Source organism: Rhizopus delemar, genomic scaffold, assembly GCF_000149305.1.
Source record: "Rhizopus delemar RA 99-880 supercont3.1 genomic scaffold, whole genome shotgun sequence".
Lineage (NCBI taxonomy): Eukaryota > Fungi > Mucoromycota > Mucoromycetes > Mucorales > Rhizopodaceae > Rhizopus > Rhizopus delemar.
The window spans coordinates 3,576,444-3,591,731 of NW_027137827.1; the positions used below are offsets into that span (position 1 = coordinate 3,576,444).

General features: G+C 35.0%; 6 protein-coding genes across 6 annotated transcripts; 2 read left to right on the top strand and 4 right to left on the bottom strand.

Annotated features, from left to right (window-relative positions):
• Window positions 1-1,529: 1,529 nt before the first annotated feature.
• RO3G_01371 (uncharacterized protein) lies at window positions 1,530-3,036 on the bottom strand (the record flags this gene model as incomplete). The annotated part of the gene is made up of 8 exons (XM_067655962.1): window positions 1,530-1,724; window positions 1,773-1,891; window positions 1,945-2,077; window positions 2,138-2,284; window positions 2,335-2,439; window positions 2,496-2,711; window positions 2,866-2,960; window positions 3,012-3,036. The coding sequence occupies 8 exons, from the start codon at window positions 3,034-3,036 to the stop codon at window positions 1,530-1,532; spliced, it is 1,035 nt and encodes a 344-aa protein (XP_067512063.1).
• A 1,010-nt stretch (window positions 3,037-4,046) lies between these two features.
• RO3G_01372 (uncharacterized protein) lies at window positions 4,047-4,373 on the top strand (the record flags this gene model as incomplete). The annotated part of the gene is made up of 2 exons (XM_067655963.1): window positions 4,047-4,075; window positions 4,220-4,373. The coding sequence occupies 2 exons, from the start codon at window positions 4,047-4,049 to the stop codon at window positions 4,371-4,373; spliced, it is 183 nt and encodes a 60-aa protein (XP_067512064.1).
• Window positions 4,374-6,331: 1,958 nt separating this feature from the next.
• On the top strand, window positions 6,332-7,600 carry RO3G_01373 (uncharacterized protein; the record flags this gene model as incomplete). The annotated part of the gene is made up of 3 exons (XM_067655964.1): window positions 6,332-7,136; window positions 7,191-7,333; window positions 7,499-7,600. 3 exons carry the CDS (start codon window positions 6,332-6,334, stop codon window positions 7,598-7,600), a joined length of 1,050 nt encoding a protein of 349 aa, XP_067512065.1.
• Window positions 7,601-8,711: 1,111 nt separating this feature from the next.
• On the bottom strand, window positions 8,712-9,125 carry RO3G_01374 (uncharacterized protein; the record flags this gene model as incomplete). Its single annotated transcript, XM_067655965.1, has 1 exon — window positions 8,712-9,125. One exon carries the CDS (start codon window positions 9,123-9,125, stop codon window positions 8,712-8,714), a length of 414 nt encoding a protein of 137 aa, XP_067512066.1.
• A 523-nt stretch (window positions 9,126-9,648) lies between these two features.
• Window positions 9,649-11,336, bottom strand: RO3G_01375 (uncharacterized protein; the record flags this gene model as incomplete). The annotated part of the gene is made up of 7 exons (XM_067655966.1): window positions 9,649-10,194; window positions 10,352-10,414; window positions 10,455-10,483; window positions 10,547-10,598; window positions 10,792-10,939; window positions 10,999-11,098; window positions 11,153-11,336. The coding sequence occupies 7 exons, from the start codon at window positions 11,334-11,336 to the stop codon at window positions 9,649-9,651; spliced, it is 1,122 nt and encodes a 373-aa protein (XP_067512067.1).
• Window positions 11,337-12,334: 998 nt separating this feature from the next.
• RO3G_01376 (uncharacterized protein) lies at window positions 12,335-14,462 on the bottom strand (the record flags this gene model as incomplete). The annotated part of the gene is made up of 4 exons (XM_067655967.1): window positions 12,335-12,425; window positions 12,477-13,002; window positions 13,054-13,577; window positions 13,633-14,462. 4 exons carry the CDS (start codon window positions 14,460-14,462, stop codon window positions 12,335-12,337), a joined length of 1,971 nt encoding a protein of 656 aa, XP_067512068.1.
• Window positions 14,463-15,288: the final 826 nt, after the last annotated feature.

Consider the following 15,288-nt stretch of genomic DNA (forward strand, 5'->3'; position numbering starts at 1 on the left):
TATTATTTTTATTATCGTCTGTGTCTTGATTGATGACTCGCTCCCATTTTTTGTTTTGGATAAAAGAAATCATTTTACAGCTTAAGCCAATCATGTCAATTAAAGTCAATGACACGATAAAGTAAACTATGTGTTTTGGAACATACCAAAATAAAAAAAGTGGGGTTTCTGACATTTGAAAAGATAGCAACCAATATTTATTTCATGAAAACAAACCATGTCCTCATTTCATCCTCAATAAAAAAAAGATGCTATTGGCACGGTCGAGAACTTTAGCATGATGTTATTCTCAGTAGAACGGGCCTTTGGCTGTGTGTAAATTGCTGCTTTCCTTTTAAGGCTTCTTCAAATTAAAGCAAGTGGCAACCATTTATTTTTCCCCCCTCTCTTTCACTCTATTGAAGTTTGATCATGGCTTATTGACATCATTTCATCCTACTCGTACTTTGTTTGACTCAAATTACCCAATGCAAAAAAAAAAGTAAACATGGCTCAGTACGCTCTGACTCATTTCTGTAGTAACCTAGTACAAAAATAGATGTTTGTCAAGTCCATTGTTCCTCAAATTTCCCCCCTTACTTTTTTTTTTTTTTTTTTTTTTTTTTTTTGGCATCAACAATATTTGGCTCCTATAATATATTGTCGAAAAAGATTGAATCAGGGAGATCGAACAGCATGGTTTGCTGATGTGGAAGTTTCATTGGCCCATTGTCTCTATTTTTTTCGCAACCAATATTAAATATAAAAGTATTCAATTTGTTGATGCCCAGGAATGTAGCTCTTTTGTTCTGATTTCTTGAATGACTTTATTTTTTACATCCAAGCTTTAGCTGCGTCTTTCAAAATGAGGCAGAGTGAATCATCGTTTTTTTTTTCTCCGATCAAACTCTTTTTGCTCTTGTGTAAGATTCATGTTTCTCACTTTGATTTTTGGCATCACCGCTGCAAAATTAAGATTTGTCAACGATGGATAGACATGATCCCATCCCTTGTGATTTTCTATTCAATTTGAGGCGATCTTTTCATAATTTCATTTAGCCAAACTCATTGAATGTATGACATGTAAACATATTTCTTTTAGTGTCCTTAATGGAGCTTGTGTTCATTTTGTTTCAATAAGCATCAAGCGATAAAGATTTTTTTTTTTAAAAAAAAAAGAGTAAACACACTAGAGAATAGGAAGAGGATCATTAGGGTAGTCATAGGCTTGAGCATTCAGACAAAAGAGGCAAAGCAATCAACAATTTCAGAAACACGATTATTATCTCTTTACATGTTTTAGGGTGAAGTATTGGAATCAGATGAATAGAAACACAATGCATTCACAGTAGTTTCCACATTGGTTGACATACTAAAGAATTGTCAAAGTATAAAATACCATCCTGTTCTTTGGAATTCTAATTCTGTAAACAGTTGCCTTCTATGATCTTTCTAGGATAAAAAAAAATAGTGTGAAGGTAACAAATCCTTGTTTTCTTGTTGCTTTTTATTGATGGTTACGAGATAAAAGAGAAAAAAAAAGCTCAAGTCTAAGCTGTTGAAGTTGTACCAGGTCTTCTTCTACCTGGTGCTACAGGTCTTTTGAAGCCTTGCTTCGTTCCACCCAACATATTGATACGATCTCCTACGACACTTCCGCTGGAGTTTGATGTACTGCTTGATACTGCATTGAGCTCTTCACTGAAATAATCCTCTGTCAGGTCCTCAAGGTCACTTGTTTCAAACTAAGGTATAACATAAGCCAAAATGGACATGTACCGTTGGTTCTTTACCTTTTTAACGACCTGAATAGAGGCATCTGTTTCAGCTGCTGAGATTACGCTTAATTTAGAAGATGAATACAGCATGCGTTCTCTAATCTTGGAAGTGGAAGGACATGTATAGATAAAGACTAGTGATTCAAATCATTAGCTGTACTTTCTTTGTATTCCTATTAGAGCATACCAAGTGATTCCTTGGAACCATCATCAAAGATATAAAAAGTAAATCGTGGGGAATTGGCGCTGATTGCCTTTTGAAGTTCTTTGATGGGAACATGGCTTAAGTTGTCAACATCTACTTTTTCACTGTCCAAGTGCTACAAACAGAAAGAGGAGATGAATCACATTGGGTTATCAAATCCAGTCTTTATAAATACCAGTGAAACAAAGTTACATGTACGCTCCTGTTTCTCCTTTTTTAATTCTAAAAGAGATTCAATAGCCTTTTCAGTTAAAGGAAACGCAACACCAGGAGCATAACTCTTTCGGGTGGTTGTTCCTTGATAATCCGATACTGCTTTAGCCTACATTCTCAATCAGTAACACCCCCCTTTTTTTTTGAAGCCCTCATTACCTCTGCAGCTTTAATTTCAGCCAATTCTTGTTCGCGTCTTGTGAGAGGTGCATCAGCTGATTTATGAGCAAGATGCTTTCTGTATCCATCCCAGGTAAATTCCGACTATCAACAAAACGAGTTGAATCCTACCGTATTTTATTCAAACATAGGAGACATACCTTGTCTGTTCCATAAACCTGATCAGCAAATCGATAATCACCCAATTCCTTCGTCAAAGTAGCTCGTGTGGAAGCATACAACATCTTGTCACGAATCTTAGCCTTGTCGGGCACATAGCAAAGGAACAACCAGTTGTATTCTCCCGTGGTTGATTTTTCATCAAGACGGACAAAGACATAGGCAGGTATAGTATCCTCAAGGTACTGAGAGACATGCTGATAATCTAGTCGTTTACTTTTGTTATAGACTCAAGAGATAAGCTCACCCCCCTCTCTCTATTTTTGTATACCTCTTTCGAAATCATCTTGCACAGGTGTTGTTCCATTAGGCACAAGTGATTCTATTTCCTGTTTAGTCTCTCTTCTTTACTTTCTTTTTCATACCGTTGACAATAGAAACTCGCAAGATGCGAACATTTCCACTTGACACTGCATCTGTAAAGACTTTTGAAAGTTCTTCCGAAACTGATGAAAGAGGTAAGGTCTCAAAACAAAAAAAAAGAAAGCGTTTGTTACCTTGGATACCACTTTGTGTTGACATGCTAAAGGAACCTGTTTTAAAAACAAAAATAAATAAAAAAAAAAAGGCAAGTGGATGCTTCAAACCATCCGATCCGCAAAATACAGGACATGACAGCATAGACGTCACGTGCTCAGTACTCTGTCTCAAACCATCCATCTTTTGATTTCATTGGTTACTCGACAGTGAATGGGTTCATCAGGTTAAAACCACACAAAAATAGAATTCAAGAGAATAGAAAGAAAACCCTCTCTTTATTGTCATCTGAACTTTAAAGATTCCTAAAGTGGCATTTTATCAAGGCCAAGCATCTGCTTTACGTATTCGTGTCTGAGAACAACCGAAAGCGTTTCGATTCTGTACTTGTATTTCATTATCCGCCGCATCGATCAATCACCTCGACAAAGGACTCGAAATAACGGTTAATGTCTATTACCAAAATTAAACTTTCTTGTTGATCATTTACCTCTACCTACTTTCTCCTTCCTCCCCTTACTTGATTTTAAGGATAGCCAAAGCCAAGGTCCTTACAAGCACATACTTTGAGGAAAAAATAACCAATGATGGGTCGATAAAAATAAAGCAAGTTAAAATCAAGCATTGTATAAACGAGAATAACAAAGTATGCTCGAATTTCTTTGTAAACTTGGTACGAATTGAATCCGTGTACCTGTATCCATCTCACTTTCCAGATTTCACATATTGAATTATAAAAATCATCTCGAAATCTTGATTGCCAATAGATCTCAAAAAAAAAAAAAAAGCTTTAGATCCTATTCTTCTTTGATCACATCTGTATGAATGTAAGCAATCCGTCCATTGATCCAACTGAAGGAGAGGCTTGAAAGTGAAACAAGCAGATGTTGCAAAGCAGCAAAATCTACTTATCTATTGAGATGATGAGAAGCATCAGAGCGAGATTTACCGACAATGGTAGCGTATAAAATCGACATGGCGTCTGAGCAACTCTGACCCCCTTTTTTTGCATTAGGATTGAGTTTACTTGAATGGTCTTGCATCAGTCATGCTTCATGACAAAAGAGCCTTGGCTTTATGTAAAGTAAATTGTTTATTTCACATGCTATGAATTTGATTTATCTATTAAAAGCCCAAATACCACTTGGTTTCTTTAAAGAAATATATAAAGTGGCTTCCATTTAAACTGAATGATATGTCAACCAATCCAAGCTGTACCCTCAATTAGTTCGCAATCCAGAGCTTTCTTTCCTGTTTTAACAAATTTGCGTCCACGACCTGATACTTCAAGGATGCAAGTCGGTCAGTCTTCTCACTACCTGGAAGAGTTGGGACGAGAATCTCCCAGTGATGCCGACATGTGTGAAAATATGTCTGAATGAATCTGACGTGAAATGGAGCATGCAGACCCACAATGGGTAGTTGCCAAGTCTCAATGTACTGATGTTTCCTTGCGTCGTAGTACTCGTGTTTGGAACGCTCCCGACAAACTAAATCTTTCATTTCTTGAATAAGTTATCACAATCATAAGGCTTTTAAGTTGCTTTCTTTGAACTGCAGTAGTCTTTTTAGTTCGTAACCTGCTCACACAAAAAGTTTAAATGCTGTTTACAAGAGTTGATTGCTTTCTACTTCTACTTATGGTTTTAGTACCTAGTGTTTCTATCTTATTTGATTGATAACTATCTATGTAAAAAAATTGCATTGACAAACACACTGTGCTATATTAATCCCTCGTTGTATATGTGTAATATATTTCTAATTCGTGACGTTAATTAAATGTTTGAAATCTTGTAGCTGCAATGTCTTTGTATTAAGATATTCTTTCTTACATGCATAAATTCTAAATATACCAACATGATTTAATATTGATTCACCAAGAAGAAACGTTTTACTCACATACATGCATTCGTTTTCCATTAAATATTAACAAGTGATTATCCTAGCTCAATAGGCACCTTGTTGGCTAACTGTCGCATTCCAACATAATTTAAACGTAATTCATATTCTATTATTCGATCACAACTAATTCCACTCCTTTAACTCAATACAAGTCGTTTGCATATAACTCCTGATGCATAACCTGAAACGGATCTTCATATTAAAATTTATTCATACTAGATCTACAGCTATAATTAATTAAAGTATCTTAAAAGGATTTAATTGAACCTTCATGATAAGGACATAAGCATTAGATACAATGATATTAAATAAAAATATAACTTTTTAAGTCTCGTTGAATTATATAGTCTTTTTATTCTTACGAGATAATACAATGAACGGGCAGAGTTAAATAGTACTTGTTAATTTTAACTTTACTAAAGTGAGCTCCTTTTTTTATTGATAATGCAAATAAAAGAGTATAGAAAGTAAAATAAAAGTACTTCCGATTGAGGCTTTCAAAATGTCATAATGCAGTATGTAATGTATTTATATAAGCTTCCATGCATGGTTTTAGAACAAAGCTTTTAATTTTTCATATTAACTTGTTAGTACCTGGTTTATTGCTTCATTTTATTACGCAAAACGTAGTTGAGGAATATTTATGTAATTAAAACACTTATACATAAACTTTAGCTTTTTAAAAACTTTTTCACTTTATACAATGTTGTCGTATTTACCTCATTAAATACTTAGTAATCGTATGAGATTACCCAAACCTTATACAAGGGATAACAAGTACCGAATACATAGTACTATTTATTACATATTCTCTAAAACCCATTTACATTATTAACCATGTACAATATTTATATTGTTCAAGCTTATTACTAGAATTGATCTTGAACTCACTTCGTCCCTAAATAATTACATTTCCTATATAAAGGCGTAGTTTGATTAATTGGGTTCTTTCTTTCGTCTTGAAATCTAACAAAGAGGTTACATAGAGACTCATTCACTAGTTTTTCAAGCACTATCTCCTTCTTATTTCTCACTTTTTTATCTGCAAATATCTCAAATGTCGCAATCACAAACTGATACTTATACTCTCCCACAGAGTTAGATCCCTCTGTCCCATCATTTTTCTCAAATTGTACTATGAATGAATGGGATTATGAAAATTATAAAGACTTTTATCTCAATAACTATACCAGTATTCCAAATGATGAAATCATCTAACTATATCAAGACGACTTGAGAAAGATCATTAGGAGCAAAAACGTTCCAGATGAAGTCAAAGGAAGGTCTGGTATATTAATACAAAGTTCCAAGGTATGTACCCGTTTTTTTTTACTGCTTGGATACCAATAAGTAATATCTATCATTGTGATAGGCCAAAATTAAAGGAAAGAATAAGGAATAATGTATATATAATGTCAATATCAATAACAATCAGTATATGGTGTTTGGTGATGTGGTCAACAACAATGATTGTAAACAAATCGGCAAGCAACAAAAGTTTGACCATGTTAATGATGAGTCTAGTAGTTGGAGCATTAACGAGCAAGAAGATATATGGGATCCCATTCGTCAACACCTCGAAGCGTCCATCTCCCATGATTTTTGCTTGGAAAGCTACCTCATCATTCAATGTGGTTACTCTATAAAGTGCAATTCATCCATCCCAGCAGAACCATTGGATCACGTGATAGTAGAGAATTACACAATCTCTACACCCTTTCAAAAGCACAGCAAATATACAGCAGACGTGTTGAAAGCAATGAAAACCAATAGTGTGGATTCTGTCGAGGAGGTTGTTAGGAGCCTAAGGGTTTCAGAGAACAACGACCTTAATTTTGTAAAGGAGTTCTTCAAAGTCTGCCTTTGGATTTATAGGAGACCAAAATTATATGAACGGCTCGCCTTAAATGAAACTGCGTTCAATCACAGTTTCATTTGGTCAATAATGGAATTTGTGGTGGACAACGTTGGCACTCCTCTGACACTTTATCCAGCGGAGTACATGCTGAGGGCCGCACAGGAAGAAACCAAGGTCGATGCCTGTGTTTTGGACAGAGACAATGAGTTGGCCGTCTTGGGAACCTTTGGAAAAATACTTCTTAATGACAAAACCAAATATGGCCTTGATCACATCAAGGTCCATTATGGCGCGTTGAGTATTTTCAACGCGACATACAAAAAGTATTGTTGGGCAACGGAAGAGACTGCCACCAAGTTGAGAATTCCGTTCATACATGCAAGGCGTAAGTGGATTTTATTGATCATTGTATTTAGCTGACAGAATTTTAATATTTTAGACGATACCATTCAACTGTATGTCCTTGAGCTCTGCTCTGCCAAGCTGTACTCTTCCAAGAAAGTGTACAAGAGCAAAGTGCCAGAAGACATGGCTGCCAGCAAAGATAGCATGACATTAGCCAATCTTTACTGGTGTTTCAGGGTAAACAATCAGCAATTAGTTTGATTATTAATATTCATAAAATATGTTAGGAGTCCGTGCAAGTGACCAGGATGATGAAAGAAGAACACGAAGAATATCAGGTGCAGAAGATGTTGTTGGGCGAAGGGGACAGTAGGGTATCGCTGAGCACATTACTGAAGTTAGACATCTGCAAGCTATACCCTTCTGATCCCAGAAGAAAAAGATGAAGGGGACGCACAAGTCCGATACATCAAGTCTGAAGTAGAAGGCAACCAGCTCTTGTAAATAGCATTTAAATTTGTATAATAAAAGCAGTCAATAGTGTTTTTTGGCTTAATCATTTGAATTGTATACTTACTTTCAGCCAAAAGGCTCTTTATACCACCATCATACACAGCAAGACTTGGATGTGAGTTAGATACATGTCATATAAAAAGCAATTAAAATTAGATGGCATTACCAACCAATGGTACCGCCAACCGTAGGTAGCAGTATTAACGTTTGTAACATTGTTACTACCACACTACCAAAGGCGTTTAGGTCAAAGCAAGGATGGCTCTCTAGTTTCACAATGATTGCTTGGACGTGCCAACCCTTTCCTTTTCTAAGTCCTTCAATAGAATAAAGGCAATTTGTCGCCTTTTCGGCCTAGTCCATCTCAAACTGATGCGAAAGGAAAAAAAAATGTTAAAATAATTCTTACCTTTTCATTAACTACAACAAACAATACTTGCTATATGATTACAATAATCATCTTTCACATTTGTAAAATAAAAATACGTTGTGGAACAAAAGACTATTTAATTTACTTTCAATTAAACTAAAGAGACTCTTTAAATAGGTCCTAAAAGCATGAACAGAATGCTGAATGGATTTTTAAAGAATATCCACAGAAGCTTTATTGTTATGTCTGCGGATTGAATTTTGCAGAACTGCTATTTGGATTTTAAAAATTCGCTGATTGGAAAATTTCGACCCGCTTTTTGAAGTCTATATTACGAAAACTATACTTTAAACATCCGCTGATTGAAGATTTTTAATTCTGCCATTAGTGATTGTAAGCATCGTGCACATTGTATAAATAGAATATATTCGTGTAACATTTGATTTAAATTAGAAGAACAAAAAAAAAAAAAAAAAAGAAAAAGAAAAGAAAGACATCCTCGAGGTATCATTGATATGAATTGAAAAAAACTAGATTTTAAAAATATTTCTTTTTTTTTTTTGCTTTCTCTTTCTTTGGTTTACTTGTTTTGATTTTTTTAAAAAAAACTTTTAGTTTCAAATAAAAAGAGCTAAAAGTGAATATTTATTTCTCTCTCAATTAAAGTGAGTGCTTTTGTAAAAGATGATATTAAGACAAGATGATCTTTTATTACAAAAATAAGAATCAAATTTAATAACGATGAGTGTACTGTTGTTGTTGTTGTTGTTGTGATGTATGCTCTGGTAATTTATGAAAACTATCTGATGGCACTGAGATCGTTTCACTAATATCATTACGTCCCGCTGTGTTCTGGATCATCATCATATTTTGTTGATTTTCTTGAGATAACTTTTGGCGCATGCTACGAATACTTCTGGTAATGTACCAAATCAAAATAGCAACCAGCAAAAGTGCAATGATGATAATAAATACAAATCGATTGTGACTCTTTAGCCAACTCTCATGGTGTTCTTCAATATGATTACCACTCGTATCAAACCCATTCGATGATGTCGTCGTTGGTGAAGAGAAATTCTGAGCAAATACAATTGAACATTGAAATAATAACACAATCAAGGAAGAGAGGTTGAGTGTTACTTTCATTTTTTTATATAAGGAAAGGAGGGAAAAAAAAAAGTTGAATAGAGAAAAAGGGGAAAAGGGGGCGAAAGGGGGTCGAGTTCAAGGAAAGAGGGAAGGAATGGAGGAAAAAAAAAAAAAAAAAAAAAAAAAAGAGAGAGAAAATATGATTTTATTGAAATGGGAAAAAGAAAGAGCGGGTTGGAAAGGGGACATGATCACTAAAAAGTTTTGCCCCTGTAAAACAATGAGAGAGAGAGAGAGAGAGAGAGTGCTGGATTTACATTGGATGATTTATCATTGGCTTTTAAATTCTCATTACTGCAAAGGTTACATTAAACTGTCAATGGAATCTTTATTTATGTACATCATCAACTTCTTCCAAGGTGGGTACAGAGTCCATCGATCCCTCCTTTTGCACGGCTAAAGAAGATGCATAATTAGCTTCCTCTAAAGCCTTTTTCACTCTTTCAAAATAATCCTCATTTTCAAATCTGATAAAAGCCGCCAAAAAGAAACCCTTTGCAAGATGTAAATCAGTATCCCATCACTTGATACCCGCGTATCCACTTACCACAAAGGTATCTCCAGCTGCTGTCGTATCCTTCACTTGTACTTTACGACCTTGGATCTTGAAATCCTTTATTTCTTTTTCTTTTCTAAATCTTGCAATGACTCCTTCTCCTCCCAAAGTAATAATAACTCCTTGCATAGCATCAAACTTTGTTAGTAAACTTTCTGCTAAATCCAGTCCAGCTATTTGCTCTTTTCCTCCAAATTCTTCGTAAAGAGATCTTGCTTCATGTTCATTAACAACCAAGATGGTTACCTTATCAAACGGGAAGACATCCAATATACCTTTTGTTAAAGGTGCAGGATTAAACAAGACCGAGAGACCTTTCTTTACGGCCAGATTCATGATTTCCCCTCCTTGACTGATTTCGTTTTGTTGAACAATCCAATCATTAGGTCCGAAATGTTCTAGCACTCTTTCTGCTTCCTGAGCAGTGTATGTGCTGTTGGTTCCCGGATAAAGCACGATACAGTTATCACCTGTATCAGCGCTTACTTGAATAAAGGCACGTCCGTTTCTCTGGTTACGATGAATATACGCGTATGAAATAGCAAGAAATACTATACCTCATCTTTCTTTATATTTGCATATGCCATATCAACCCCATTCTCTTGCATATAGTCCTTAATCTATACCATGTCAACCTATGCTCATCGTCTTCACTTTGCTTTCTTACCCACACAGCATCATGACCAAAGTTACCAGCATGATAAACACGACCACCTGCCTTCATATAATCCTTTAATCATCTATAAAGTCACCCCTCTTTTTCTCTTTACCTTTGCAAAAGCAATGGACTGGTTAGCGCCTTTTTTTTTTTATTCAAAGCAAGGTGAGTCTAGTTGTGTTTTTCCCTGAATAAGTTATTCACCTTTTCCTCCTGCACGAACAACATATTCAGTAGAAGACAAAGTTTCCCCAGACTGACAAATATGAGGAACAAAGAAAAACTCGTCAATGTTGACAGAACCGTAATTTAGAATCTTGCTCATTTTTAGTTTATAAAAAGAAAAAAAAAGAAAAAAAGACGTCAACTTTATGCAAATATTTTTATAGCTCAACTCAAAAACTAGAGTGTTTGTGTAATCTACTGTATATTTATTCAACCACATTTACTTTAACAGTTTCTGTTGCAGTGATTTGAGTACGACGCAACTGTACCAACTCAACAAAGTCAACAGCATAAGATCCAGGCGCAGTGCCCTTGGGAACAGTCCATTGTTTGGTATAAGTAACGTACTTGTTATCTTTAGCAGTAACAGGGCTATATTAATAAGCAGTGAGTGACCCAATGATATGACATCCAGAGCAATATCTACTTACCAGGATTTGTGAATAATGGCAACCTTTTGTTGTTTGCTATTTCCTGTTCTCTTGTGGAAGTTGATGTTTAATTTCAATGCCTTGCCAGCAGATACGTTTTCTAATACAAACACAATGAATACATATCCTTTGCTTTATCTGTTTATTGACTCACCAGAAATAAGAGGTTGCATGGTATACTTGACAACAAGAGGCTTACCAGCTTCTATATCATCTCCATTCTTTGGTGATACAATCTTGATGAATTGAAGTTGAGAGTAAATGCTTGCAAATGCTGTTTGGATAAAAACAAAGGAAAGGATAGTAAATAAAAAGAATGACTTTGAAGAAGCAAGCATTTTTTTTTCTTAAGAATAGATGATAGAAAAGAAAGAAATAGGCAATAAATGACAAAATAGATGCTTATATATAGCTTTGGATACACAAATCAAATTGCACCACTGCTTTTTCCGCGTTTACTCTTTGTCCTACAATCCATTTTTTTATTTTAAAAAGACGTAAAGTGCTTGCGGTTTTTAGAAAAGAAGGATGACATATAATTGTACAAGACAGCATGAAGAAAAGACAAGGGTTTGAATGAACTCTTACAGTTGATTAAAACCTAATGATGAAATCCATGACAACATCTACAAGAAGTTATAATAAACATAATAATAGTAAAAACGTGCACTATTCATGTTACTGAGACACAAAAGAGTTTCTAATAAAAGGCAATATACTTTCTAATTTTAGAAGGTGTAGCTTTTTTAATTTTTTATACACATTTGATGTCTCAAGATGATCTCTCACTCTCTTTCTTTTTTTTTCTTTTTTTTTTGCCATCTTCAGTGCATACTTTTGATATCAATGGAATAAAGCTAGTCAAGCAGTATTCATCCAAGGGATATGAATGATTTTTTTAGTCAGTTGTAAAAGCAGAATTCATAAAACGCTTTTTCATTTTTATCACTCGGTTTACATGAGATCAACTCATTCGTACAGAGGCTTACAAGACTTTGAATCTTTCCCTATAAAATATCATAATCGTACTGTATTTTATATTAGGCTAATATCTTGAGCTAAATCATGAATAACCTCATTGTATTCTATAGTAGCCCCTGAACTCATCACACAATGAAAAAGAAAGAATGTGTGTAACGTTGAGCATACTATGCTATATATGGCAATTGTTTGACAATTCAACCCACCTTTTTTAGAGTCTGTCATCGTTTCGGATATAAAAAAAAGTTGTTTTTGATATGAAATAAGTATTTATGTTGATAATTGATATATAAAAAAAGAGAGAGAGAAGGGGGGAAGGGAATACATGAATATAATTTTTTTGGTATAAATATTATTAAGTTCTATGAGCAATACATTGTTTGATGGGATCAATTGGTTCAGCTGAATTCCACTGGCCTAAAGTAGAGAAAATGACAAACACGATGCTAAACATCATAAAGTGAGTTATTGGTTTAGTTAACCGCAGACAAACTTACCAGCTAAAGCCAAAGATAATTAAAGCGAAATTAGCCAGTCTTCTTGTGGTCGGAAGTTCCAATGCCTTTAAATGAAAGAGAGGAGGAAATATGAAACAGAGAGGAATACAAAACAGGGCGCCTATCAACGAGACAAATTTATCCAGTTTGTCTCTTGAGCCAATGATACCGATTGCTGCACAGATAAACACAACAAATACTCGAAATACATTCTTTTGCCATTTGACAACCGCATTGTTCTTTCCGGATTTGGTCGTGAACAATCCATTTTCCATGATTCGAATCGCGGGAAACAGTTGAAGTGGAATCGATAAACAGATGGCCAAGGAGTACAAGGTCTGAATGGATGAGACCATAGGATCGTGACTTGGTAAATTCAACAAGATAATCGTTTGGACGTCTTCACCAAATGTCATGTAAGAAAGTGCACCGATAATGATAAATAGGCCTGTGATGGTAATGATGGCTTTTGTAAGCACATTGGGGAATTCTTTTGGATTCTTCATAGACTCTGTTATCGGTATAACTATAAAAAACGAGTCAATCAGAGCATGTTGATGCAAATCTTCCTATTTACCTAATCCTATGCCTTCAAATGTAAATGCAGCAGTACCAATAAATAACGGGAAATGAATAGGATTCCACAAGTTGACATCCATTACACCCATCGTCATCAACTCTTTAATGTCATAATAAAACAAGTAGATGAGGCCAATGACAATAAAGACATCAGCAATTAATGCAAATACAGAAAGCCTGTGTATTTTACGTATCATGGCCAAGGGTATAAACGCAAAACTCTGTGCCAAAATAAGTAAATGCATAGGAATCAGTACACGACATTTTGAAAAAGTCAAGACGAGCGATTGAAGGTTTTCAGCAACAAAAATCATGTAGGCACATACAAATCCAATTTGGGATAAAGTGATTGCAACCAGTACAGCCATTCTCATGCGTGATCCGTAAAGTACCCCGCCCATATCTCCAAAACTGGCAGGCACAGCCAATCGAGTCTGCACCAAAAGTAAAAATGACCATAAAGAGATAAGTGCCCAGGCGATGATACCAACAGTTGAAAATAATAAACCTCCATTATAAAATCTAGATAAAAGAGAATGAGTCTTCATTTATATTCGTTGTATTGCTTGTTTCTTACGCTTTAGGTAAAAACATGATGCCGGTTGTTACAAATGATTTTAATAATAAAAACATGGCTTTTCCAGGAGTGGCTTTACCCTGAAGTGTCTGTCCGGGCCTTGATCGAGATAAGAGAGGCATCGATTCTCTAGCTTGTAACTGATTGTATTGTAAGGGAACAACGTTTCTTTTTTTATTGGATGTTGCTGGTAGTGGCAATAATCCTCCTTTTTTACTATGAGCATTACTCGTTTCTATTCCCCCATAATTATTCAATGGTGATCCACGATAAGCCATGATACTACCCTCAGGTGCCTGTTCTTCTTCATCATCATCACTGTGATGACTACTGCTGTTATCATCTGTTGTCGTATCATCTGAAGAAGAAGAATCTTCATCACTCAAGTTCTCTCCACCAAAATGACCATAAAGACATAAAAACTCGACAAAGCTGTTTGTTACAAAATTTGTTCTTTTCCCCTTTTTCGCAGCCTCGACAAATACATAATGACGTCTAAAACCTCCGGGTTGCTTGAGCGACTGAAGCGAGGGTAAGTCGAGCAGTGGTTCACGTGTGGCTGGTAGTGAGATTGACTGAGTTCTGTTTCGTCTGTGTTGTTTGTTTTCGACATGAGCTGTCCATTTGTATATTTCGTCCAACACTGAGCCTCCAGGTAAGAGGTGATGTGAATTGTAAACAGGTAAATTGGACTGTGTTTGCTTTTTTTGTTTATGGCGATGCTGTTTAGGACGGTGCGGGATAAATGAAGAAGGAGCATAAACGAGATGGCGTTTGACAACTTTGGCTACTTGTTCAACTGGCAAATCAATTGTTAATGAACGCTCCATTTAAAAATATGAAGAATAAAAATAAAAAAAATAAAAGTAAAAGTTATCACGTAGATATAACAAAAAGAAGAAGAAAAAAAGAAGGTTTCGCTTACACACAAAAAAAGAAAAAGGGAAAAAAAAAAAGGCAAAATGTCATTCTGCCACTTTTTTATTTTTCGACTCCAAAATCATTGGCGCATTTTTAAGTTTTTATACTTCCAAAAAAGAAAAAAAAAAGGTTTATAAAATATTAAATTGATGATAAAAAGGCACAACAAAGACATCCATAAAGAAAGAGAAACATGTTGGCTTATAAAAGACTTTAGTGAAGCTGACATTATCTTTCGTACACTTGAAATGTAATCATGAAGAAAATTTTCCAATAATTTCCTGCTGGTCATATTATTTCAACTCCTTCTTCTTGAAGACTACAGGGAATGTGGTCCTCGATCACTTTTGTCTTAGATTTGAGACTATACAGAATATTTTAAGCTACATATTCTTTGTCCTTTCACATGGGAACTGAAATGTTAAACATAATCTATAAACTTAACTAATTTCGTCATGAAGGCTGTACAATGTGTGCGTTGATAAAGTTTTGTGCTCGGATAAATTAAATGAATATTAATGAACCTTACTGGTCTATGATAGAAACTCTGGTTCTAGATGCACTTTGTAAAGTCAATTGCTTTAAATTGATTTGCATCGAATGAATATCTGCCGTCTGTTACATGGTCTTTCTAAATACTTATCAACCAAACCAGATGGGCTGTTTTGAATCGAAATTGCAATAATTGCCAATCTCACCAAAGGCTTTTTTTTTTTTTTTTTTTTTTTTTCCTTT